General features: G+C 43.3%; 1 protein-coding gene across 2 annotated transcripts in view; it reads left to right on the top strand.

Moving 5' to 3' along the window:
- PHEX (phosphate regulating endopeptidase homolog X-linked) overlaps positions 1-26,936 on the top strand; it is a 205,416-nt gene that overhangs the window by 95,918 nt on the left and 82,562 nt on the right. For both annotated transcript variants that reach the window (XM_044234827.1, XM_044234828.1), the window contains exon 12: positions 2,782-2,883. In XM_044234827.1, coding sequence (XP_044090762.1) covers positions 2,782-2,883 — 102 coding nt within the window. The remainder of the gene's footprint in view (positions 1-2,781; positions 2,884-26,936) is intronic.

Below are 26,936 nucleotides of genomic sequence, written 5' to 3'. Positions count from 1 at the left end.
TGGTCAACAACACAACAGCAGCAGCGGCAGCAAAAAACCCCAAACCCCAAACCCTCTGCCTCCTCTCTTAACCCTACATCTCCCTCTGCCTTATCTTTGCTTTCTGTCTTTCATAGTGTAGAAACCCAGGATAGGCTGCCCCAAGATGGGCTGCATCGGCATGGAGATTAGTCTTATCTGAAGGCCCTTGAGACCCTATGGGCTTTCGCCCTTCCCTTAACCAGAGAGAAGAATCTAAATGGGAGTCTTTCCCAGAGTCAGGGTTATTAGCAGAGATAGATTTTATTTGAATGACTCATCTGCATGGCAGGACAAACATCTAATTACCAAACACTTGCTCTTTTTATTGCCCTGTGAAGTGCCTCCCTTTCTCTGAAGTCCCAGAACCCCGACCCCTTTGTCCTTAGTTCAGAATGACGAGTGTACCTCATCTTGCCTGTCTTTGGAATTTCCACATCTATGGGGATTCCCCTTACCCACTCTATTAAATTTGATTTTCTCCTATTAACCTGTCTCATGTCAGTTTGATTCTTAGTCCAGCTAGAAGGACCCTCGAAGGGGTCAGGGATTCTTGCCCTCTGAGAGTAGACAGACTCCTTGACCAGGTTGTCCAGACTTGCTGCCTCCATTGCCCGTGCACCCTTCATCCCACCGAGGTGAGGCTTTTGTCCCCAGCCCTCTTTCTCTTCCAGCATCCCTGGTCTTAGAAAATGGCAGTAGCATTCACCTAGTTGCCCGTGCCTCAAACCTGGGAAGTAGTCTGACCTGTCCTTTGCTCACTTCCTCACATAAGGTTAATTACCTGCTTCCATTGATTTGGTCACTGAGTCTCTCTCACATTAATTGCCCCACTTTTTCCCACCCTGGCTGCCCACTCCTTAGTTCACTTGGAAAGATACTGTTTCAGTTTTTATGGGAAGGTCATGGGCAGGCTGATGGGGGTTGCCGTGCGATGAGGTCGCAAAGACTGAAGGGTGCTGATGACCGAACTGGCAAAAATTCTAGACACTGGAGATTTCCTTGTCGTTCTAACATCCTCCTTGTGCGGGCTTTGTTTGAAATTGTGACTTGTACATCTCTCAGGTGGTTCCCTTTTACTTCCCTGGCGTTTTCCTCTCATGTATGAGGCACAGCTCTGTTGGTCCGGGAAGCTCTGAGATCACAGCTGTCATTCAGCTCTGTGGTTGAGTCTTGGCTCTGACCCTTCCTGGCTGCAAGAGCTGGAACAGATCACGGACTCTCTTGACTCTTTGTTTCTTTATCTGTAAAATAAGTGGCTTCCCTGGACCAGTGAGGCCACACCCTGGCTATGCAGTAGAATCACCTGGGGTGGGGGGGGCGTTTGGACCTCCCAGCCCAGGCTACACCCTGGAACCCTGACGTCAGCCTCCCGCCTTGCCGCCTTCGGGATTGTTGAAAGCTCCGCTCAGAGATAGTGTGTCGCCAGGCTTGAGAAGCATTGACTTCATGATTTTAAAGGGCCACAACTCTTCTATCATTGCGTGTTTTCAGTCATGCCCCAAACTGAAGTTGAGAGTTCCCTTAATGTTTTTACTAAGTTGGAAAAAAATAGCTGTGAAGTTCCCCCCACCCCCTTCCATCTGCTGTTTGTTCTTATTTACATACGATGGAACCCAGCCCACTGATTTACAGTTCTGGTTCCCTTACAACTGTTATTGAACTGAAAACATAGCTGAAAACTTATTAAACAGAAAAAAAATTATTTTGAGCTTTGTGCCGACAATTCCTTATAGAACCAAGGAAACATCTAAACTTTCCTTCTAGAATTAATGCTAAAAATGGATTTTCAACTCCCTAATCTTAAGGGAATAATTTAATTCTGGTGCCAAACCTAGTATTTATTCTTTCTTGAGTATCCTGTCAAGACAATCAAAGCATCTCTGTGAGAGAATGACGTTTTGGGGGATTTGTCCCTAGAAACAGGCAGGACCTCCCCAGACTCCTCTACGTGGCCTCTGAAGGCAAGAGTTAGCATGTCTCTTCCCTAGTTCTCTCTGCTGGCCCATAAACACAGGAAGAAAAGCCAGGGCAAACATACCATCGCTGTGGGTATGTGGTCTCACTGTTGAAACACTTGGGAACAGGTCTTTCCGGAGACTGCTTTCCCGTAGAAGCCTCCTTCGGACCTACCATTTTAGGTCTGAAATAACCTAAGACTTTTTTTTAAGCTGCAGGGGAGTAGAGAGGAGAGCAAGAGGATTGCAGAGGACAGCAAAGCATTTGGCCTGACCACGGGCACTCAGTTTGGGGAAAACTAGGTCCTGACAGAAGTCTGATTTAGACTGGGAAGGAGTCCCTTGGAGTGCTGGCTCTTCCTGCCTGTTTCCCTGTTAACAGTATCTCCTTCGACTGTTCACTCACTTGCTTCTGGAATTCCCACCTGAAACACACAGCCCATACCTTCCCATGTCTCTCTCCCAAAGCCTTAACTATTGAAATTAGTTGCCGCCTTGGTAAGGATGGCTTAATTTAGTAGATGGAGAGAGGTCAGTTATAACCTATGGTGGATTCCTTTCCACATATAATCCTTTTACAACTAGGCCATCAAATTGTTCTCTGCAAAGGAATGGTTAATTATCTTCTAGTGATGGGGGGAAAAAGCCACATTTTCCTGGGGAAAGAAATATTGCCAGAGCTTGGAGTCAAGCTGAAAGGAAGCTGTTTCCCACCACATTTGGCACTGAACTCTTTCTTGTGCCCTAGAAAACCCTGTCTGAATCTTCCTGGTTTTGACCTGTCTCTCTGGGTATTTCCTTGCAGATGGAGGAATTGATTGAGGGTATTCGCTGGGCCTTTATTGACATGCTGGAGAAAGAAAATGAGTGGATGGATGCAGGGACAAAAAGGAAAGCCAAGGAAAAGGTAAGAGTCCTTTTGATTAAAAAAAAATATGACTTTCCGTGTAATGGATTTTCATGCTCAGTATTGTGTACTTGATTTTTATATTGACTGAGCTCTTGACTCCGAATGACCCCAGAGTCAGCTGTCTGTTTTGGGATGAATATATAGATTTCATCACCGAGAGGTAAGAGAAAATAAGATCTGACTTCTTTCTCGAACTGCATTTCAAATACCTTGTAATTCAGCCTTTCCTTCTCTCTCAATTGCTGTTTCTAAGAGCCACATGGCCCACTGCCCAGCGAATTTTGCCACAAACAGTCATTGGCTGTGGCAGAATGCAGAGCAGTGGGGAACCATGGGCAGCAGCTGGCAGAAGAGCCCTCAAGGCCCAAAGAAGAAAACCCCATACTGGCTGTGTGTCCTTCTGCTCTGTGCACGATGTGTGCAAATGTCCTCGGGAAAATCCTTTCCTGCAACCAAGCAGGTCTACTTTCCTAACCCATCGTTTTGCTCTAAATGATCTAAATGGCACGCTTATGAACTTACAGACCAGTAGTAGACCATGGTGTAGAAATGCAAAAATGTTGCCTAATAGAAGTAGACGCTTGGTGGGCCTTGTACAATTTTCTGGTCCCATGTAACAAGATGAAGGAGTAAGTGGGAGAAGTATTGGCAGCCGTGCTGCTTAAACAATGAAGACTCAGACCGATGGAGCTCGAGGGGGTAGGGAATCCCTCCTGCATCCCCAGCAAGGTCTGATTTAGTGGACAGATGGTGCAGTTGAATGTTTGTGACTTCAGCCAGTCCCCCTGCTGATTGTTATTGCTCGGGAGGGGGGCGCCTGGGGAACACTGCTTGGAGTCCTCCTGAGTCATGCTGAGTACAGATCTTTTGGCCCTATGGTCGAGAAACGGGGAGAGGGGAGGGCAGTGAACCTACCCTCCCTGATACTATAGGGGTGGATACGTAGAGTCATCGTGCATCCGGACCCATAAAATGTGCAGCACCAAGAGTGAATCCTAATATAAACTTTGAATTCCGGGTGGTGATGCTGTACCAGTGCAGGTTCATTGATTGTAGCAAATGCACCTCTCTGGTGGGGGAGTTTGTTAGCGGGGAGGCTATGCACACGTGGGCTCAGGGGTTTTATGGGAGATCGCTGTGCTTTCATCTCAGTTTTGCTGTGAACGTTATGACCGCTCGAAAAAATCAAGTCTGTTCGACCACAACAGCAACAGCAACAACAACAAAAAACAAAGAGGGCACCATTCTGGGAGTGCTTAGCCTCACTGAAATGAGAATGTACAGAGGTTTAGCAAGGGTATTTTCTAGAGCTTTAATACTCCTGAGATGGATGAACGTTGCCATAGGTATTTTTGTCAATAGACATGAAAAGGCTGTTCACTGTTCGTAGTGAAGGAAGAGCTTGGGTGGCCGGGGGTGGCAGGTGTTGGAAGAAGACAAAGGGAAAGTTGGATGTTTTTCCCCTCGAGAATCTGTCAAAGCCGTCTTAAGTCATGGAAGGCGCAAGCTGATGAAGGCAAGAGCGTGCGGGCTGGGATGAGAAACTCTCCAGATGGTAGATGAAACTTTTGGCACCAACATATTGTTGTTTTTTGAAGGCTTCATTTATTTGCTGGGCTAGCTTGTGATATCTGGAACAGAACGTGTCTTGCACTGCACAGTTGAGAGTGCAGAGCACTGGGCCTCTTGATCCTAGCCTGACCCTTTGTGGCCCGAGGGTCACCCATGTGGAGGCTGGGGTGGAGTGATGAAGCCTGTGTGAAAGTGCTGAACAGGACGGATACCAGAGGAATGTTCTGGGGACTGCAGTCAGTTTTTGGGAAGTATGACTGGTTGCCTCAGGGGGAGATCGTCTGAGTTTGCATAAAAGAGTGGGCACCTTACAGTTGGGTCTTCTAGGCAAGTGGCGCATGGGTCTTTCTTGAAGGCACATTATTCTCAGTTCTTCTAATATTAGACATGTTCCTGTTTGCTCCCTGAGTTGCTCTCCGGTCTTATATTTTATTTCAGTGAGAGCTGTCACTTTTTCTTCTAAAAGTACTCTTTGAACACACTGCTTTCTTTGCGCTGAGTTCAACCTGCCAGGAACTCAACTAGTTCCTTGACAGGTACAAATATCAAAGGGAATTTTCCTCCTGGATCTCACCAGGCTCCCTGAATATCCTGTATTTCAGAGTTCAGGGACATTCCTTTAACAAAAGGCAAGAAAGAGGGGATGTTGTCTGAGAATTTTCACCAGTTTCCCAAAGCATGTCAGGCCCTGGACCCCAGAAGATGCAGATTTTCTTTTTCTGAATTAAATGAACACGCAGTTCTGGAAATGACCTCTGGGCGGAGCTCATAGACTCGCAAAGACAGAATTTAGGAAGCTGAAGGCATTTATGCAGCTTTCGGCTCTGGGGTTGTTTTTGAAGAAATTATTTTTTTTCTTGCCCTTTTTCTCTGCTGTCCTCAATTTGATTGCCTTTTAATAGTCAACAAGAAAGGACAGTTTCTGCCTACTAATTCCTTGAATCTCAGATGGAAATCTCTGACAATCTTAGGGCTTTGTCTTTCTGATACTGAGTAGCTTCTGCATTAAGACAGGATTTGCCTGTGTTGAAAGTGGAGGTGAATAATTTGCCTGCTCTTCCTGGTATGACTTGGCACTGTTCTTTGGGCATGTGTTGTATGCAGTATATCACCGAGGCGGAAGATTTCTCATCAATAATAGTGCCCACACTGGGCCAGTGCTGAGTCACTTGGCAACCCCTTGGGAAAGCTGGGAAAATGTTCCGATTTGCGAGTGGGAGAGGCTTTTCTTTGCCTCACCACGAAGCTCTAGACTGCAACAAATGACAGTGCCTCCTGTATTGGGTGCTGACCTAAGTGTTCTCTAGTGCCAGGCCTCCTGAATGTGGAAGGCCCAGATACCGCAGTGACTTGAGGCCTAACACTTTGGGTTGTGTGTCAGTGACCCTGGTTTCAAGGTGGAACTGTGGGGATGTGATTTTGTTGTGTTATTCAGTAGGGGTGATCACCATAAAAAGATCAGCAAGGTTGCCTCTGCTCTGGGGAAGGGTAAATCTGTTGTCTCAGTCTCCTGGCCTTGTTCCTCTCATCTCCTAAGAGGTCACGAGTGGTTTAGAAACCACTAAACTGACAGCGTAGGTTTCAACTGGAAATTTAGTATTGTGAAATAAGCACCAATTTTTGTTCAGGATTCTGTTTCCTGCAAGCATATGCTTTTACTGTAAACTAGCAGCAAAGGACAGGAAGCCTGTTATTTTTTTTGGTTATCACAGATGGGGGATGAGTGTAAGGTGATGGAAATTATTTTGGGGGGTGTCTTCTGGAAGATTTGCCTTTTCCAGAACAGAGTAGGAGGATCTCAAGGTCACTACGTAGTGATTCTGAGGCCTGGCAGGAAGGGATGCAGCACTGTCTTTGGCTGCCCTAGTGGCAGGAGTAGAGATTCTGCTGGAGAGCTCTGTTTGAGATCAGGAGGAACAGCTTCCTGAATTGGGCTAGTCCCCTGCTAGATTCAGTTCTGTATCCAAAAGCTGGGTCCTTCCTGAAATATTTGTTTGTTTGTCCTCTTTACTTCTGGGATCTATGTTTGCCTGGCCACCCCTAGAGAGAAAGACCTGGATGGAACTGCTAGGAAGGCAGCATCCTCAGGATCTTGTGAGTGGCCTTAACCTTGGCCACAGCAGGTACACATGGTTCCTGGGAGTGTGCTACATGGTCCTATTGCCACAGGCATGCAACATAGGCTTTGAGCAAGGTGGGAAGAGTTTTCCTGTAGAGGACCAAACAAAATTGTATTTCACCTCTTTGGCTTTGTCTCTATTTGGGATGAAAAATAATCATTCCTTTTGCCCCTCTAAATATTTGACTGGGCCCCGTGTGATGAAAGATAGGTTAACAAGAGAAAATCAACCAGAAGTTTATTTATTTATTTGTTCTCAAAGATTTTATTTATTTACTTGACAGACAGAGATCACAAGTAGGCAGAGAGGCAGGCAGAGAGAGAGAGAGAGAGAAGAGGAAGCAGGCTCCCCACTAAGCAGAGAGCCCGATGCGGGGCTCGATTCCAGGACCCTGAGATCATGACCTGAGCCGAAGGCAGAGGCTTTAACCCACTGAGCCACCCAGGCGCCCCAACCAGAAGTTTATTAATGTGTATATCTCATATATACATGAGAGAAACTCAGAAAAATGAGTAACTCAAAGAGGTGGCTTGAAACCTCAGCTTGTATAGCATCCTTAACAAAGAAGACAAAATTTGCAGAAAAATGACAAAGGAAAGTGGTTTTGGACTTCTAAGAGCAGCAGATATGGAAAGATAAATATACAGGAAACCTAATAGTAGACACAGGCTAGTTAGTGAAGTCTGTTACATAGATTACTCCCGTACTATCTCCAGGTGGATAGGGTCTAAAGTTGTCTTTGGTGATTCACCTTTGTCCTTCCAGGTAGAAACGTGAGAGATGCATTAGAAATGCAAATTCTTGGGTCTCCCTAGACCTGCCGAGCTCTGGGTTGGTGGCGGGAGGCCCACCGCCTTGCTGTTACCATTTCATCGCACATCTGTCTGGCTTCCAGCTGCTGGCACCTGCACTTTGCCCAAGAGCTTTCTCTTCCCACTGGAACCTTCTATGCCACTCATACAGAGGGCCCATGAATGAACACACTCAATAACTGATGGGAGTTACTGTGTATGCCCCCTCCTCCCTCAGGGATGTGTTCAGCAGGGCTCCTGCAGTTTCCCCAGCTGGCTAAGCTGCACTAGCTCACAGGGTCAGCTGGCTCAAGAAGATGCCTTTTATGGACAGCCAGCCTTGCTCTGCTCACTTCCGCGGTCCCTTCCAAGTGTTTGATGTTTCTTTCACTTGCGAAGTGAACTGCTCATGCTCGAGTCCTTGTCTTGGGGTCTCCTCTTGGGGATCCTCAGACCAGGGCACAGACCCTGGGCTATGCATCCTCTCCATCCTTGCTGGCCTTAAGGTGACAACACATTTCACTGCATGTCTGTGTGCGCAGCACTTCAGCAAGTTCGCCTCCACAGACATTTCCAGAACCAATGACATGCCAGGTGCTGGAGCAGGAGCTGTAGATTCAAAGATGATCCGTGGCTTCCTTTCTCTGCAAGGGCTTTCACTGTCCTGGGAGAGGATAGCAGGAACATGGGTGCTGCGCAGATGGGGAGAAATTTTAGTTAATGCAGTGGAGAGACAAAGTGCTCCTGCCTGTCGCTGTAGGGGAGGAAGATTCTAAGGAGCCCAAACCCACATGTGGGGGCTCCTGACTTGGGCACTGCCCATCTGCGTCGCCCTTTTTATCAGTGCCTCTGCCCTTGTAGCCTGTGGGTGAGCCTTCCTCTGGCTCCTCCTTGTGGATCTCAACAGCTCTGCGTCCGGCTATCACTTCCCTTGGTACCTTCACTCTTGCGTCGTTTCACGTTTTCTCTTTAAATTGGTCTGTGGAAAAAAGACAAGACTTTTGTCAGAGTGTCTCCTGCCCTCCCCTGTTCCAGATTCAAGGCCGTTTGCATGCGCTCCAGAATGCTGGGTTCTTGCCTCTACTCCAGGGCTGCCCCAGAGACACACAGGAACTGACAGAGCAGCAAGTAGACGTCTCTCAGCCTCCCTCGCCACTTCCGGTAGATCCTTGGCTCCCACGTGCCGCCCGGCTGCCGTCTCGAGCTAGCTGGCGCGCTCGGGCTCCCTCTCTCTGCCCCCATGTTTCCCCATTTCTCTCACGGGTCCATCCTGGCCAAGGGAGTAGCGTTCAGACTTGTGTCTCTTCTCTCTAACTGGCCTCAACAGGAAGTAGAGCACAGACATTAAGCCTCCAGACTGTGGAGAAAGACTCTTCAAGCTCAGAGCCAGTGTCTGCCCCTTGTAGCTGCATGACCCTTTGGAAGTTACTTACCGTCTCTGACCCTCACTTTTTACATCTGTAAAATGGGGAGAGCAGTACCTACCTCATTGTTTACGCAGGAGTTAATATACTTAGAGTACTTAGAAGAGGCCCCGCGGCAGGAGCGAGTCTAAGTGTATCGGCTGTTTCTTGTAAGCTGCTGTCCTGTGGCGGAGGAGAGGCTTTGGACTAGACTGGCTGGCGAGCAGGGAGCCACGGGAAGTCAGGTTCCCTGTGTGTTTCTGGGTCGGGCTCCTCGTCTGGGTTAGGAAGGTAGGTGACGGAAGACCACACGCCCCGAAGTACCTCTCGCCCCTTACGCGTCCCGCTGCTCCTTGTCAGACGCTGCCCTTCTCCTCCCTGCATCTGCTGAAAGGCTGTTAACAGTGAACAGGTCCCTGCTGAGAGGGGGACGGGAGGGCACGCTGCTTTTCTTTGTGGAGTTTGGATCTTCCGGTTTTGAACAAATTGAGCATTATCTTTGTGACACGTTTTCTGCTTTATTATTTTTATTAAGTTTTTTGGTTTTAATTCCAGTGTAGTTACCATACCATGTTACATTGATTTCAGGTGTAGACCACAGTGGTGCCTCGAATCTCTTACCCTGCTCAGCGCCCATGACAAGAAGTGTACTCTTAACCCTCATCACCGGTTTCCCCCACCTTCCTGGCCCTCCTGTGCTCTGGTAGCCAGCAGTATATATATTTTATGTATTTTAAACACAGAAGCAAATGTTTCATGTGAGGAGTTTGATGCATGTGTTTATCAAAGACATATTATGCCAGATACCTTATTAGAGTGAGTTTAATTGAATTTTGGTCTTCCAGAGCCTCATGGAAGTATTGTTTTGTGTGATGCTCTAGGTGATTGGTTCTCACAAGTAAGGGACATCAGCGCCAGCTGGAGGGCTTGTTAAAATGCAGATTGCCAGGCCCCACCCCAGAGTTTCTGAGTCCAGAGCTCTGAGGTGGGGCCCCGGAATTTGCATTTCTGGTAAGTTCTCGGTGACACTGTTGGTCTTGCGCCAACACTTTGATAACTGTTGGTGATCACAGGTGACACTTCCCTTCTCCGGAGCCCGTGTAACTAGAACAAGCTAACACTCATCAAACGCCCGTCTTACCCTTACCCTAGAGCGTCAGAACCCAGCCCGGCCATCCGCACCACTGCTCTTGTGCCTGCTGAAAAGCCCTGGTTGACAGAGATCCAAAGCCTCCTTCTCCGTCAATTCTAACCCCCGAATCCCTGACTGTCCCCAGGAACTACGCAGAATGAGTCTTCCATGGGAAAGCCCTCCTGCTGTCTGAAGGTGTTGAATGTGTTTCTATTTCAGAACTCTAGAGTTCCATCAGGAATTACCAAGTGTTATATGCCAGGCAGGGTGTTCTAGATGCTCCACAGGTATTAGCTGCTTCAGCGCCATAATATCTGTATGAGGTGGGCCAAAGTTTTCTCCTTCACAGGTTTTAGGAGCCTAAAGCATGTTGAGTGCCAGCCGGCTTACCCAGGGTCATACAGCCGAAGGCCTGGGACTGTGTCCTTGGCAGGCTGCGCTGTGCGTTTAACTACACTTGCTGGGGGATCTCTCCGAGTGTGGGCCACAGACCAGCAGCATCAGCACCACCTAGGAAGTCTCTAGGAATGCAGATTCTTGGTCCTACTCCAGTTCTGTTGACTCAGGAGCCCTGGGAGGTGGCCCACGAATCTGTATTTGAGTAAGCCCTCCAGGTGATTCTGATGCAGCCAGTGTGGGAATCACTGCTCCGCGCTATGGTTCTCTTGCTTCGTCCTGCTGGCTGCTGTCCAGGTTTCAACATCTTTTTTTAAAACTCAGGTTCAAAGCTGAACACAATATTCTAGATACAGTCTAACTCACACAGCACAATGGGAATATTATTACTGCCTTTGTTTTGCATACAAATTATATTAAAAAATCCAAAGTTTATATTATGGCTATTTTTCCCCCTCAGCCATGTCACTGTGCGCTCATAACGAATTTGCAGTCAGTTAATTTCTAGGTCTTTTTTTATCCCCCCAGAAACTGTTGTTAGGCCCTGTTCTCCAGCCCTAAACTTGGCTTTTTTTTCTTTTTTTAAACCCTTATCCTAGAACTTCATGTTTATTCTTACTTAAATCCATTTACCTTTTGTTCATGGCTCAGCTTTAAAATATATATATACACACATATATATATGTGTGTATATATATAAATATATACATACACATTTCTGGACCTTCTCTATATTTATTTTTGTTATAAAAATCTGTGCTCATTGAAGAAAATCTTGGAAGTAAAGTGCAAAAGGAGAAAGAAAAAAATTATTGCTAGTTCCATCATCCAAACATAACCACCACAAACATCTTGATGTTAGTACTTTCTTTGGCTTTTTCCCTGTCCGTAGATTTGAATAATGCCATATAGATATAGATATAGATATGAATTTGATTTTTTTCTCCTTTATATTATAAATATTCTATTATTACATTGTCTTTATAAGAGTTTTCACTGTTATTGACTATTTTGTCCATTGGCTGTATATGAAATGACTTATAAGTTCTCCATAGTTGGGTAGTTAGGTTGTGCCGTTAATGATATTCTTTTTTTTTTTTTTTAAAGATTTTTTATTTATTTATTTGACAGAGAGAGATCACAAGTAGGCAGAGAGGCAGGCAGAGAGAGAGAGGAGGAAGCAGGCTCCCTGCTGAGCAGAGAGCCCGATGCGGGACTCGATCCCAGGACTCTGAGATCATGACCTGAGCCAAAGGCAGCGGCTTAACCCACTGAGCCACCCAGGCGCCCCGTTAATGATATTCTTATGATAAACATTTTGTGCATAAGTAAATCTTTCGCCAAGTTCCAAACGAATTGCTTAGAATGGGATCTTAAAAAGCCATTAAAAATCTCGGGTCTGTTAGTGTGTCAACTACTGTCTCCACTTGTAAATCATTCATAGTGGGAGAAATCTGTTTTTTGATTTGGATTGTTTTTATGCATTATCAATGAGGATGCTTATGAAATGGAGGTGGAATCGACATGTTTGCTTATCCCTTGGAGACTCCTTCTAGACTGATCTACAGATTCATGGAGAGTCTGCTCTGTGGCAGGTCTTTTGCTGGGTGTTAAGTAATTCACTAACCAGTAGATTTTTAGTCCAGTTGTTCTACTTTGAACAACTCCCTGGAACTCTCGTCGACTTCCTCCTTTCTGCCTGCTCAGATTTAGCTGTGACTTGATAGAACCCAGTTACATTGCATTTGGATATTCCTTGCTTTACTAGTGTCCTTTTAAAAAAAAAAGATTATTTACTTACTAGAGAGAGAGAGGGAGAGAGATAGAGAGAGGGAGAGAGAAAGAGTACATGAGCAGGGGGAACAGCAGAGAGAGAGGGCGAGGGAAAAGGAGAAGCAGACTCCCCACTGACACACGGGGCTTGATCCCAGGATCCTGAGATCAGGACTGGAGCCAAAGTCAGATGCTTAACCAACTGAGCCACCCGGGTGCCCCTGTAGTGTTATTTGAAAAAAAGAGAGAGAGAGAGAGAGAATCCTGATGATATTGAACATTCACTGGGCTCCCATTCTTTCTAAGATCCCGTGTTATCCTCAGTACACATTACATCATTCCGTGGGGGCACAGCCAACTCTTCAGGCTCCCAAACCAGAAATCTCAGTCTTCCCTCCCAGCCAACTGGAAACACTCAAATCCTGTTGAGTCTGTCTTCCAACAACTTTTAAATCTTTATCATTTCTGTTTCATAGTTCTTTCCTCCCCTAGCTTCTCATACTTCTTTTTCTTAATTTTTTAAAAAAAATTGAAGTAAAATTCACATAACATAAAAGTAACCATTTTAAAGTCTACAGTTCAGTGGCTTTTAGTACTCACATAGTGCTGTGCAACCATCACTGCTCTCCAGTCCCCAAAGATTTCTGTCACCCCAAAAGAAAACTTCATACTATTAGCAGCCCCTCCTCACTCTTGCTTTTCCCCCAGCCCTAGACAGCCACCATTCTGCTTTCACTCTATGGATTCACCTGTTCTATATATTTCATATCCATGGAATCATAGAATATGTGACCTCTTATGTCTGGCTTCTTGCACTCAATATAATGTTTATAGGTTCACCCGTGTTGTAAAGTTCATCCTTTTTAATCCATTTCCTCATTTTTAGTCCTGGAAAGAGAATTACAGAATAGGCTTCTTAAAAAACATTTCTGATAGTGAAGTCTTTCATGTCTTCTCCGAGCTTTTGAAATAGCGTCATAGTGTTTATTCATAACTAGAAAACTTTACACCAGAATAGAGAATTATTGAGCAGAAGTGACCCCTGTAAGGGAAGAACTATGGCTGGCTGGTTGATTATTAGAAGCTTAGAACCTGACATAGTCTGGCACTCCCTTCTGTGGCCACTGGGCAGACCTTAGCAAGGATCATGGCTCTGGCAAACACAGAGACGAGATGCACATCTTTTGAGGACCTCGGTTTCTTCCCCTGTGAAATGAGAACAAATATACTACCATTTTCACAGAGTGCTTGGGAGGATCCGATAAGTAAGGTATGCACAGTGACTGGCAGAGAACAGATGCTCGGTGTTAGTAAGATAACGTTTTTGTTTTCTACCTCCAAGTTGCCTTTTATTCCCTCCTCACCAAATAATGCGATGTGCCATTACAGTCTCTTAAAGTTGGGAAAGAAAAGCTGATGCCAGTTCAATTGCTTTCTTTGGCATGGAGGTACAGAGTGGACTTTTAGTGACTTTGACTCAGTTCAAAAATTTTAAATGTTTTATTAAATTTTTTGATGTGCCCCAGAGTGTACCTAACAAATCCCCGGGTCCTCCTCGGCCACCCCCACCAGTCTCACCAGTGTTTGCCATTCTGAAGTCATACACGCCACATCCCACCTGTTTTTATGCTTGAGAATTCAAAAGCTAATCCTTGACATTTTACTAAAAACATTTCATCATGTGTCTCCCCCAGATGAGTATTTTTAACTAAGTGCAGAACTGTGAACATACCCAACAATATTTATTAACAATACCTTGTTCATTGGTAGCCCGTGTACAGTTTTCTGTAATTATCTAAAAAATGTTTATTTTTTTTAAAACATCGATTCACATCACGATCCAAATGGAGTACACATATTGCAGTTCATAGGTCCATCTTTCAAGGCTTCGAAAATGTTAAGAGCTCCCACTCCTGTTTTATCTGTGAATTATGTATTTCTTGAAAAAATTGTATCATTGGTCAGGTCGAGTTTTGAGCAGTCTTGATTTGGCTGATTGTATCCTAGTGTTTTCTTTTAACGCGTTCTTCTGTTCTTTCCATTTCCTGTTAGTGGAATCTAGAGGTTTGAGAAGATTCAGGTTCGATTTTCTTCTGGCAGGAAGCCATGGGGGGGGCGGTGCTGTCAGCTTCCTCTTGCAGCCAACCAAGCTGCTCGCGAGAAGCCTGGTCCGTGGGTTTGGGTGCTGTCAGCCCGATCCTTCCGTTTTCACTCACCCATCAACCTTTCGCCTCAGGTGGGAATCCTTTTTTCTCCACTGTGTCTTAGGATCACCTAAGAAGCTTTTAAGAAAATCCTGATGCTGAGGTGGCTCCCCAGGCCAATGGCATCCAGACTTCCCGGCGTGTCAGCAGTTTTTCAAGCTCCTCAGGAGATAAAAATATGCAGTCAGGGCTGAAAACCACTGTCCTAATTATTTTCACGGTCATTGATAATATTGCCTAGGTACGTGAGATCAGTAAGTGTTGAAACTAGTGATTTTCAGATTCTGTCATTCTGTCCACATTTATTAGCTGGAATTCTATAAAAAAAAGATTTCCTCTCATCAGCAACTCAAATATGCCGATGCATAGTTTATACTGACGTAAACTGCTGAAAGACACCAAAAACATCTGTCTTTATTAATTTGTATAATGAGTCAGTCCCTTAATATCTCCAAAGGTGCCAAAGCAGTTTTTTTTTTTTAATTGCGGTATAGTTAGCATATGGTGTTCTTTCTATTAGTCTTAGGTGTGCATTGCAGTGGTTCTAGAATTCTATACAGTGCTCACTGCTTATTGCTGTAAGTGAACTCTTAATTCCCTTCACCTGTTTTACCCATCCCCTCACCTACCTCCCCTCTGGTGACCACCAGAGCTCTCTATAGTTCAGAGTCTGTTTTTTGTTTGTCTTTTTTTGTTTTGTTTCTTACATTCCACATATAAGTGAAATGATATGGTATTTGCCTCTCTCTGACTGACCTATTTTACTTAACATACTACTCTTTAGATCCATCCCTGTTGTTGCAAATGGCAAGATTTTATTCTTTTTTATGACTGAATAATATTCCACTGTGTGTGTGTGTCTGTATATGTGTACCACCTCGTCTTTATTCATCTGTTGATGTACACTTGTACTCCTTCCATAATTTGACTATTGTGAATAATAATAATAATGCAGTAAATATAGGGGTGCATATATCCTTTCAAATTAGTATTTTTGTATTTTTTGGGTAAATGAACAGTAGTAGAATTACTGGATTCTACTGTAGTGATTCTTTTTTGAGTTTTTAAAAAAGACTCATTCATTCACTCATTCATTCATTCATTTATGAATAAGAGAGATTGTGTGCAAATTGTGGGAGAGGCAGAGGGGGAGAGAGAGACTCCTGAAGCAGACTCAGTACTGAGTGAGGAGCCTGACATGGGGCTTAGTTCCAAGACCCTGAGATCATGATCATGACCCGAGCTGAAATCAAGAGTCTGTGGCCTAACTGACTGAGCCACCCGTGTGCCTGTATTTTGAATTTTTTGAGGAACCTCTGTATAGTTTTCCACGGTCACTGCACCAGTTTGCATTCCCACAAGCCAAGCATGAGTGTTCCTTTTTCTCCACATCTTCACCAACACCTGTTGTTTCTTATGTTGTTGTTTTTAGCTATTCTGACAGGTGTGAGGTGATAACTTATCGTAGTTTTGATTTACATTTCCCTGATGATGAGTGATGTTGAACATCTTTTCATGTGTCTGTTGGCCACCTGGATGTCTTCTTTGGAGAAATGCCTGTTTGTGTCCTCTGCCTATTTTTGAATTAGATTGTTTTAATTTTTTTGCTGTTGAGTTGTACAGGTTCTTTATATATTTTGGATACTAACCTTTTATTGAACATGTCATTTGCAAATATCTTCTCCCATTCAGTAGATTATGTTTTAGTTTTGTTGATTGTTTCCTTCACTGTGCAGAAGCTTTTTATTTTGATGTAATCCCAATACTTTATTTTTTCTCTTGTTTACCTTGCCTGAGGGGATATGCCTAAAAAATGTTGCTATGGCCGATGTCAGAGAAGCTACTGTCTGTGCTGTGTTCTAGGATTTTTATGGTTTTGGATCTTAAATTTAGGTCCTTAATCCATTGTGAGTTTATTTTTGTGTGTGGTGTAAGAAAGTGGTCCAGTTCCATTCTTCTCCAAGTAGGTGTCCAGACAGATTTCCCAATACCATTTCCAACCATTTGTTGAAGAGACCATCTCTTTCCCATTGCATATTCTGCCTCCTTTGTCAAAGATTAATTGACCACATAAATGTGGGTTTATTTCTGGGTGCTCTATACTGTTCCATCAATCTGTGTATCTTTTTCTGTGTCAGTACCATACTGTATTGATTACCACAACTTCGTAGTATATATTGAAATCTGGGATTGTGATACCTTCAGCTTTGTTCTTCTTTTTCAAGATTGGTTTGGCTTTCATGGTTCCATACCAATTTTAGGATGGTTCTGTGAAAAATGCGATTGGTATTTTAATAAGGAGTGCATTAAATCTGTAGATTGCTTTGAATGGTATGGACATTTTGACAATATTTGGTCTTCCAATCCATGAGCATGAAATATCTTTCCATTTGTTGTGTTGTCTTCTATTTTTTTCATCAGTGTTTTATAGTTTTCAGAGTAAAAGTCTTTCACCTCTTTGGTTAAGTTTATTTTTGGTTCAGTTGTAAATGGACTCTCTTAATTTCTGTTTCTGCTGCTTCATTATTAGTTTATAGAAATGCAGCAGATTTCTGTATATTGATTTTGCACCCTACAAACTTACTGAATTCATTTATCAGTTGCAGTAGTTTTTTGGTGGAGTCTCCAGGGTTTTCTTTATGTAGTTTCATGTCATTTGTAAATAGTGAAAGTTCCACTTCTTCATTACCAATTTGGATGCCTTTTATTTTTCTTGTCTGATTGCTATGGCTAGGACTTCTGGTACTGTTTTGAATAAAAGTGTACATCCTTGTCTTTTTCCTGATCTTAGAAAAGTGCTCAGTTTTTCACCATTTCTCATGATATTAGCTGTGGGTTTTTCATATATGGCCTTTATTATATTGAGGTATGTTCCCTCTAAGCCTACTTTTTTGAGGTTTTATTTTTTTAAGATTTTATCTATCTATTTGAGATAGAATGGGAGTAAGCAAGAGAGAGAGAGAGTTGAGAGAGCATGAGTAGGGGGAATGGGTGGAGAGAGGGCAAATCAGACTCTCCACTGAGCAGGGAGACCAACACAGGGCTTGAAGCCAGGACCCTGGGATCATGACCTGAACCGAAGGCAGATGCTTAACCTACTGAGCCCCCCAGGTGCCCTTTGTTGATGGTTTTTAAAATCATGAATGAGTGTTGTACTTTGTCACATGCTTTTTCTGTATCTACTGAAATGATCATATGGTTTTTATCCTTTCCCTGGTTGATGCAATGTATCACGTTGATTGATTTGTGAATATTGAATCACCCTTGCACCCCAGGACTAAATCCCACTTTCTTTTGGTGGATCATTTTTTAAATATATTGTAGGATTCAGTTTACTCATATTTTGTTCAGGATTTTTACATCTATGTTCATCAGAGATATTGGCCTATAATTCTCTTTTTTTGCAGTGTTTTTATTTATTCGTTTATTTTTAGAGAAGAGGAAGGACAGAGGGAGAGAGGGAATCCCAAACAGGCTTCACCCCACAACCCTGAGATCATGACATGAACCCAAACCACGAAGCAGATGCTCAACTGAGTGAGCCACCCAGGCACCCCTTTCTTGTAGTGTTTTTACCTGGTTTTGGTGTCAGGGTAGTAATGGCCTTAGAATGAATTTGGAAGCTTTTCTTCCTTTTCTCTTTTTTGGAATAGTTTGAGGATAGGTGTTAAAAATTCTTTAAATGTTGGGTGGAATAAATAGGGGAAACTCCTCTGGTCCTAGAATTTTGTTTGTTGGAATTTTTTGATTACTGCTTTAATTTTATTGCTGGTAATTGGTCTGTCCAAATTTTCTGTTTCTTCCTGACTCAGTTTTGGGGGGTTATAGGTTTCTAGGAATTTAACCATTTCTTCTAGGTTGGCTTCAGTTGTTTTTTTTTTATATAATATTCTCTTACAATCCTTTATATTTCTGTGTTGCTGGTTGTTATTTATCCTTTTTCATTTCTTACTTTGTTGGAATTCTCTCTCTCTCTTTCTCTCCCCCCTCCTCTCTCTCCCCTCCCCCCACCTTCGATGAGTCTGGCCCTGAGAAGCTTTTGTTGGTGGGTGGGGCTTCCCACCCAGTGTTGGGGCAGTTGGGCTGCTGTGTGTGTGGTTATCGTCCCCTCTCTGTGGGGAAGAGTCACTAGTGGTACCTGTTGGAGCTGCTTTTACCCTGCCAGGCCTGTGACATCTCATTGGATGGGCTGTGGTCAAGGGCATATTGGATAGGGTCTGTCATCAGTAGAAAGTAGGGAAGAAGCACATGGTGTTAGCAAGGATCGTGAGCTGGTCTCGCTGTGGGAGGGGACATGGAGCTGAGACCTGGCTGGACGGGGCATGTCTGCAGCAGAATGAGGAGGCAGAGTGTGCTGTTAGCAAGTTAGGGAGCACTTACTGGTTCTCTGCTCGTGCCCACAGGTTTCTGTGCATCTAGCCTGGAGGGCAGGGGTGGGAAATGACACTTGCCAGTTCCTTTGTTCATGGAGAAGTCTCTCAAGGATCCCTGCCCCTCTAGCATATGCTCTGAGTTTAGGAAGCTAATCTCCCTCCTGGACTTCCCATGTGTTTTCCAAACTGTTGCTTCTCTGCTGTATCCCTGTGGACTGTTGTGCTGTCTCTTTAAGGGTGGGGACTTAGTTTCCTCTTGCTGGCCTAGCTCTCCCAGAGCTGAGCCCACTGATTTTTCAAGTTCTAGGTGGTAAGCCTTTCTGATTGGAAGAACTTGAAAGATTATGCATCTCAGGTTTTGGGGATTCATCTTCCCAATGGGGTTTCCCTTACTTGGGGTTTCTTGTGTGAGGGTGTGTTTTTCTCCCCTCTGTGTGCCACATTATCCCTGCAGAATTCCCACGGGTCCACTTAGTTTCCAATGGTGTCTCCACCCCTCCTCCCTCTGCAGTGTGGCCTTTTCTTTATATTTAGCTGTGGAGAGTCTGTTCTGCTAGTCTTCTGGCCATCTTCAGAGTTATTTACACTGATGTGGGTGTTATCTAGTTCTCTCAGTGGGAGGAGTAAACTTAGGCTCCTCTTACCCTGCCATCTTCTCAGGAAGTACAAAGCAATTTTTTTAAAAGTGTCTAGATAAATTCAGGGAATTTTATGTATTTGACTTGTTTGATTGTTTGTCTTATTTTTTTTTTTTTTTAGCACAGTTGCCCCATACTGGCCAACCCGAAGCTTTCCCTTTAGGGAATTCTGATGTGACTCCAGTTGATTCTGATAGTGTCTTTGTGTCCTGGCATGACAAGATATCCTCTTTAATGCTCGAGCTCTGTTTAATCACAGACTGGTTTGAACAATTATAAATCCGTGCCTTAATTAGTTTCTCCACCTATGAGCAATGTATTGATTTTTTTTTTCTTGGTGGAGGAGAGACTCCTTACCAACTTGAAATACAGAGTTTCAATAATAAATCTGCATAAATTGGAGTTAGAAATTTATGTGAATTTTCATTTGTGATGAGCACTAGCTCATGTCAGTGGACATACATGTAATACTCACTGTATGGTTTTTGGTGATTTCTTAAGCATTGTGTTCCCTGTTGATCATCAAGAATATAAATGAGCCTTAAAAAAAAAGAATATAAATGAATCTTGAAAACTAGTGTATGACCGTGCCATATATGAAAAAAATTATGATAGTGTCCAGAAATAGAACTGATTTGAACAATGTGGAACAATGGAACTATATTAAAAGATGAAAGTTGGAATAGTAAGTATTTAAAAAATTTAACAATATCAGCAACCCTTAATGGTTTGAATACAGAACTGTAAAAATGTTTATTTCTTAAGAGTTTATTAGTTATTATTTTTGGCTGAGGGATTGGTTGGTTGTAGGACTTTGAAAGCAGTTGGGAAAATGCCATGAGAGCTTTGGAATGAAATTCCAGAGGCCCAAAGCAGAGAGCTGCATTTTAAATATTACGGGAAATATTTGTTACTTTTATTCTTGGGATGAGTGGGAGAAATTTAATGTCTCTGTTTATCCTTTTTTGGTCCAAATACAAATTGGGTATGTTAGAAATTTAGTTTGATTTGATAGAAAAAGAATCACTTAAAAAACTTTTTTAAAACTGGTATTTTGAATTGAAGTATATTTGACACGCAGTATTATGTTAGTTTCAGGTGTACAACATAGTGAAAAGGAATCCGTTTTATATATTGATTTTTACTTTAATGGGAAAAGAGTTCATTAGGAATGTTCAAGTTCTTTGTGTACATTTTGTGATGCTCTTCTCTGGCCCAAGATGAGACGAAGAGCCCTGCCGTATCCGCTTATCTGCTGTCTCTGGGGCGGCGTCTGCTGCTGTCAGTGGCTCCCTTCTTATCTGGCTACGGGTCCCGCTCATTCAGTTGTACGGGAATGTCAGTTCCATTAATAACCCAAGGACCGGACAGGCAGATAGTGGAAAATGGGTGAAGAGAAAGAAATTGTATTTAGCTCGGCATTTTGAGGTGTCATTTTTCTCGACCCTAGCATAGCTGGGCAAAGGCAGTCCGAGGGCATGACAGCAAAACCACCTCTGAGAGAATCTCATTTATGAGCCAGAGAAACAACCCAACACCAAGAGAAAAAAGCGTGAGTGAAACTGGGGAAAAAAGGTAATGATTGGGGCTTGGAGAAGTCTGGGGAAGTGGTGCTAGGAAAAAAAAGGCATTACCCAATTATTTGGATAGAAGCTCTGGCAACTTGGCAAATTAAATTTTGTCTTTATTTTAAATATTATCTTTCTTGGTGTTTTGGATAAACAAAATTCCTTTAAAAGAAAAAGAATTTATGGAACAATTGATTCCTCATAGGAGATTTTGGAGTTATTTACTGTTCCTTTTGGCTCTGCGTCGGCCAGTTGCCAGAAGGAAGAGAGCGGGTTTTATTTTTCTTCATGCAGAAAGAATGGCTCACCCACGGCAGTGCTCTGTGTAACACATCACCCCCAAACTTCCTGGCTTTGAGTAGAAGATATCTTATTATTTCTCATGATTCTTTGGGGCTCCTGGGGCCGAGGTGGATGGCTCTTCTAGAGGGGTCGCCTGGAGTGTCTCGTGCAGTTGCATTCATAGACTGGTCATGGCTGGGCATCTGAGGTGGCTCCTTCACTCTTATCTGGTGCCTCACGGTTCCTCATCTGGCTGCTTTCTCCAGCAGGGTGGCATGGAAACTAAGGGTTCCAAGGGGGGGGGGAGCCAAAGTTGTGAGTCTTTCTAAGGTCTAGGTTCAGAAGTCCCAGCTTTCTTTTGCTACATGCTTTTGGTCAAAGCTGGGGACCAGGGCAATCCCTAGAAGGGACTTCATCTCTTGGGTTGAGGAGCAGTGTGAGCATACAAAGACAGGAGCTGTTGTTGGCAGCCATGTTTGGAAGCTGCCTACCTGGAATCACTATCCTTTGCTTCTCTTTTCTGTGTTCAGTTTTTCATTGTTTATATTAGAGAATTTAGAACTATTTTTATTCTCTGTCTTTAACACCTGACCACCGAGTGTCATTAAATTTTTTTCCCTATTTTCTTGTTTGGTTGGTTAGGTTGTTTCTTATTATTGACTGATTTCTTTTTCTTAGCTCAAGACCAATATATGTGTGTGTGTATACACACACACACACACACACTCTCTCTCTCTCTCTCTCTCTCACAGAATTATTTGAGTAATCTAATTATTGAGCTGTGATGGGGAAAGGACTCAAGCTCATTCTGTTCAGACCTTCTTCCACAGGTGTAAGAAATTCCTACTAGGTTTTAGAGGCCAGAGTTGGACTAAATTACCAGGAACCCAACCCCGTTCTAATAAACAAATTATTTTTTTCAGTTTTACATTGACTTCCTTAGTAAATAAAATTAACTTTCAGCATAGACACTCCTTACACTGACTTCCTGTATTCCATAACCAAAGACTCTTGGCATTGGCAAAGGCTGTGCCTCACTCCATGTCCTTGGTGGCCTAAGGTAAAGGGGGCTGATCATCTGCCTTTGGTATATTATGGTGTTCCCAGCACTGATGGTGACTAATGGAGTTTCTGACCAGGGGTTTGTAAGGATTAAACTAATGAGCTGAATGTCCCAGAGCAGAGTCAAGTGGAGGATGGTGCAGAAGTTGCGTCCTTTAGGGCCACAGAAACAGAGACTTTGCTTAATTTTAATGTTTAGTTATAAAAATGAATTTATGAGTTTATGGACGAATTTGACTAGTTCTTCTAGGCTTTTGAAAATGCAAGCTATGGTTTGGCAAAGCAGTTTGTATACATCTGTAATAAGTCCTGTTCTAATGAAGTCCTGTCATTGGTTCCAAGCAATTTCTGATTTCCATTAAAAATTACTCGAAAGTACAGAGAGAATATTTTTGAAATGAGGAAGATATAGAAGAGAAAAATAGTTCTTCCTCTCCTCCTCTTTCCTTCTTCCCAAGCCTCCTCCCCCAACAATTGCTTGCTTATTTGAGTGTCCCCTCTTAGTGTCTAATGACAGTGAGAGCTCTGTGGGTGACCTTGGGAGGAGTTGGAAGCTCCCGCAAACTTTTCATCCTGGGGTCATCTCAGACCTAGGCCATCAGTAGTTAAAAATCAGCTCCCAAGGTGAATGCCATAAGCAGCCAAGGTTTGTTTGTTTGTTTGTTTGTTTGTTTTTGGTCCAGCTTTATTGAGCTATAATTGACAGACATTACTATACATGGTGAAGCTGTGTAGCATAATGGTTTGACTTACACGTACTGGGACATGATGAACACAATAAGTTTAGTTAACATCCATGATCTCATATAGGTACAATAAAAAAAAAGAGTAAAAATTTTTTGCCTGTGATAAGAACTCTCAGGATTTACTCTTTTAACAGCTTTCCTATATAGTGTACAGCAGTGTTAGCTATGCTCATAATGCTGTACGTCACATTCCTAGTATTTATCTTACAACTGGAAGTTTGTACCTTTCGGAAACCTTCCTCCCAATTCCTCCCTCCCCCCCCATCCCCTGCCTCTGGTAACTACAAGTTTGATCTCTTTTGCTATGAGTTTGGGTTTTTGTTTGTTTGTCCTTTTTATGGCTAAATCATACTCCCCTGTATGTACGTATATCACAACATCTTTATCCATTGATCCGCCGATGAACAGTTAGGTTGTTTCCATATCTTGGCTATTTATTACCAATAATGAGACAGTCAAGTTTGAGAAGCAGAGCCCTATTAGAGTTTACTGCTCAAACTTGAATGTGCACACCAGTCTCCTAGGGACCTTGTTAAAATGCAGATTTTTAGTACGTTTGGAGTGGAGCCTGGGATCCCGCATTTCTAATAAGCTCCCAGATGAGGCTGACGGCCCTGGATCATGAACCACACTCTGAGGACTGAAAGTATGGAGCAGGAGTTGGCAAACTTTTCAGGTAAAAGGCCAGATAGGAAATATTTTGGGCTTTGCAGGCCATGTCAAGTTCTCTCTTGTGGCGTGAATGCTACCGTGGATAACATGTGGAAATGGCTGTGGTTGTGTCTACACAACTTCACTGACAAAACCGGGCAGCAGCCGGCATGGGGCATGCAGGCCAAGGAGTGGCGACCTGGTCTAGAGCTTTCTTAGTCTCAAGTTTTTGACCAACACCTTGCTGCTTTCCTCTCGTTGGGCCAAATCTCGAGTAAGAATTAAGTGGTTTCATAAGAGGTTACTCATTTGCTTTGTTGAATGATGAATAATTGATGATGACATTTAGGCTGCTGTTTACAAACAGTGCACACGGTCCCTTGGCTGTGGCTCATTGCTTTCCTTGAGTATAGGTGGCCTTTCTGGTTTCCTTCCCTAGACTGCCTTTTCAGAGGTAGATCAAAACAAAGCTAAAATTTGTTCCAAAATGTGACCCATGGGCATCCAGAATAAATAACCACGGCTGAACTGTGGAGGCAGAGTCACTGTGAGGGATTTCAGTCCCTTTATCTGTCTTCTGCCACTTACCCCTGGAGTTTACTCTCAAGGGACAGAGGCTGGTACTTTGGGTTTCAGAGAGGTGGAGAGCAACAAGGGACCTGGACCCACGCAGTTTACATTGACGTACGTCCTACTCATAGGTCTGACTGGCTATTCTGGCAGCAGAAAGTTACACGCTGCTGATGATATATTCTTACAGACAGACAGTGCAGGACCAAGTTGTGAGTTTTGGAGGACCCAAATGTGGAACAGAATGTTCCATCTCATGGGCTTTTGGGGTAAGGTCCAAATGGTGCATATGGTGCATTTTTTTTTCATTTCTAACTCCAAAGCTAGTTAGGGTTGAGCTTTAGGAAAGTGTTTTTTGTTTGTTTGTTTGTTGTTGTTTTTAAGCTGGTCCAAATGTGGGGCTTGAACTCATGGCCCTGAGATCCAGACCTGAGCTGAGATCATTGCCCTTTTATAGGAACGTTTTATTTTTTAATTTTATTTTATTTTTATTTTTTAAAGATTTTATTCATTTATTTGACAGAGAGAGATTACAAGTAGGCAGAGAGGCAGGCTCCCTGCTGAGCAGAGAGCCCGATGCGGGACTCGATCCCAGGACCCTGAGATCATGACCTGAGCCGAAGGCAGCGGCTTAACCCACTGAGCCACCCAGGCGCCCTTATAGGAACGTTTTAAATTTAATTGGTTCATGGGGCACCCGAGTGGCTCAGTGGGTTAAAGCCTCTGCCTTTGGCTCAGATCATGATCCCGGGGTCCTGGGATGGAGCTCTCTGCTCTGCGGGGAGCCTGCTCCCCACCCCGCCGCCTGCCTCTCTGCCTACTTGTGATCTCTCTCTGTCAAATAAAAAAATCTTTTAAAAAAACTAATTGGTTCAAAATTGAAACAGGCTCTCATTTGTCTTTATGACAGTGCTTAAATCCCAAAGGGAGAAATGTTACTCCTCTTTCAAAACGGGAGGAAAAAGGCCAGGATTCTTTAGGCCAGGGATGCTCATGATAGACCATTTTTCATGGTGGTTCTTTGCCGATGGATCTCCTCCAGGAGATTGATAACCTTCTCTTGCTGGGTCCCTGTTGCCTAGAACCTTCCTTCTACTGGTGAAATCTCTTTGGTCTCATTACCTTGACTAGTCTGAAGAATAGATGCTCTGATTTTCTCTACTAGAAATACTTTCTTTTTTTTTCCTAAGATTTTATATTTATTTATTTGACAGACAGAGATCACAAGTAGGCAGAGAGGCAGGCAGAGAGAGGGGGTGAGGCAGGCTCCCTGCTGAGCAGAGAGCCTGATGCGGGGCTTGATCCCAGGACCCTGGGATCACGACCTGAGCTGAAGGCAGAGGCTTTAACCCACTGAGCCACCCAGGCACCCCTAGAAATACTTTCTTGCCTTTCCTTTTCTGTTTTGACCTCTCCTCTTGGCCAACTCTTGGTCTGCTAGGGGCTCTTGGTGAAACTTTAGTTCTATTGGTGTCCAGAACCAAAAGTTCATTACTTTGATTTTTAGGGATGGATGGAAATTTCTTAAAGGTATTCTTGAACCCTGTTTACATGCGTCTTGTCTTTCTTGTAGCTGAAAAGATTATTTGTCTGGGTGTGCTGAATATGGTTATTGGTGCAGAGGTGTGTATATTACATATTTTCAATTCATTTGGATTTTTTTAAGTGAGTCATATCCATATAATAGGATACTATTTTTCACTCCTCAGAAGGTGGTGTATGTTGGGAAAACATGGGCTTTTTGAAGTCAGATTAAAGCTAAATGTATCTGGGTTAAGAGGCTGGTTTTGGCCCTTAAATATCAGGACTTGGGGAGGTTAATTACCCTTTCTGAGTCTCAGCTCCCTGAGCTGTGACATGGACTGATCTATACCTACCTGGTGGAATTGAGGTAAAATTTAGATCTGATGAAGAAATGAAGCCTTTAACCCAGTACCTGGCACATAGTAGGGGTTCAATAAAGAGCATTACTTTTGTTATTATGAAAAGTGTTATTTCTGCTGTTATTAATTCATTTTTGGCTCTGAGATCTCCTCTTTGAAGGTGACCTTTTCACAAAGTTCTTCTCTTCCCATCCCTTCCCATCCATCCTCTACATTCTTGTAGTGTTTTTTTTCTTCCTTTCCTTCCCCTCTCTCCTTCCCTTCCTTCTGCATTTTGTTCTCCATATATGATCAACTGTGAACTCCCTGAGGACAGGAATGCAGTTTGTTAAACTCTCTATCTCAGCTCCTGCTAGACACAACAACATGGATGATTTTCACAGATGTACTGTTGAGTGAAGGAAGACAGACACCAAGAGTACACAGTTTGTTTGAAGTTCAAGAACAGACAAAACTCATTTGTGGAGGTGGAGGTCAGAATAGTGCTTGTCTTGGGGCAAAGGAGTTACTGACTGGCAGGACACCCAAAGGAGACTTCTGGGTGCTTATAAATGTCTTAAATCTTGTCTTGGAGGTACTAACACAGGCCTGTGTGTGCATTAAAAACTTTTTTTGATTTGTGCACTTAATATTTATGTACTTTGTGTATGTTACAGCTCATTAAAAATTTAGAAAGGTGTTTTCCAGTCTACAGTACTTATTTGGCAATCGTTAGTCATTCCATAAAAGTTTGACTTTTGAATGGGTGATATGATGAAGTGGTCAGTCTTAATCGCCATGGGACTATGGCCAAATTTTAAGGCAGTTATAACATACATTTTGAAAAACACAGTGGGTGTCATAATTAGATTTCACACTAGTTGTTCACAACACTGCTTCAATCTTT

Source organism: Neovison vison, chromosome X (assembly GCF_020171115.1).
Source record: "Neovison vison isolate M4711 chromosome X, ASM_NN_V1, whole genome shotgun sequence".
Lineage (NCBI taxonomy): Eukaryota > Metazoa > Chordata > Mammalia > Carnivora > Mustelidae > Neogale > Neogale vison.
Note: the sequence above shows the minus strand (reverse complement) of the source record. Positions and strands in the feature narration are given on the sequence as shown.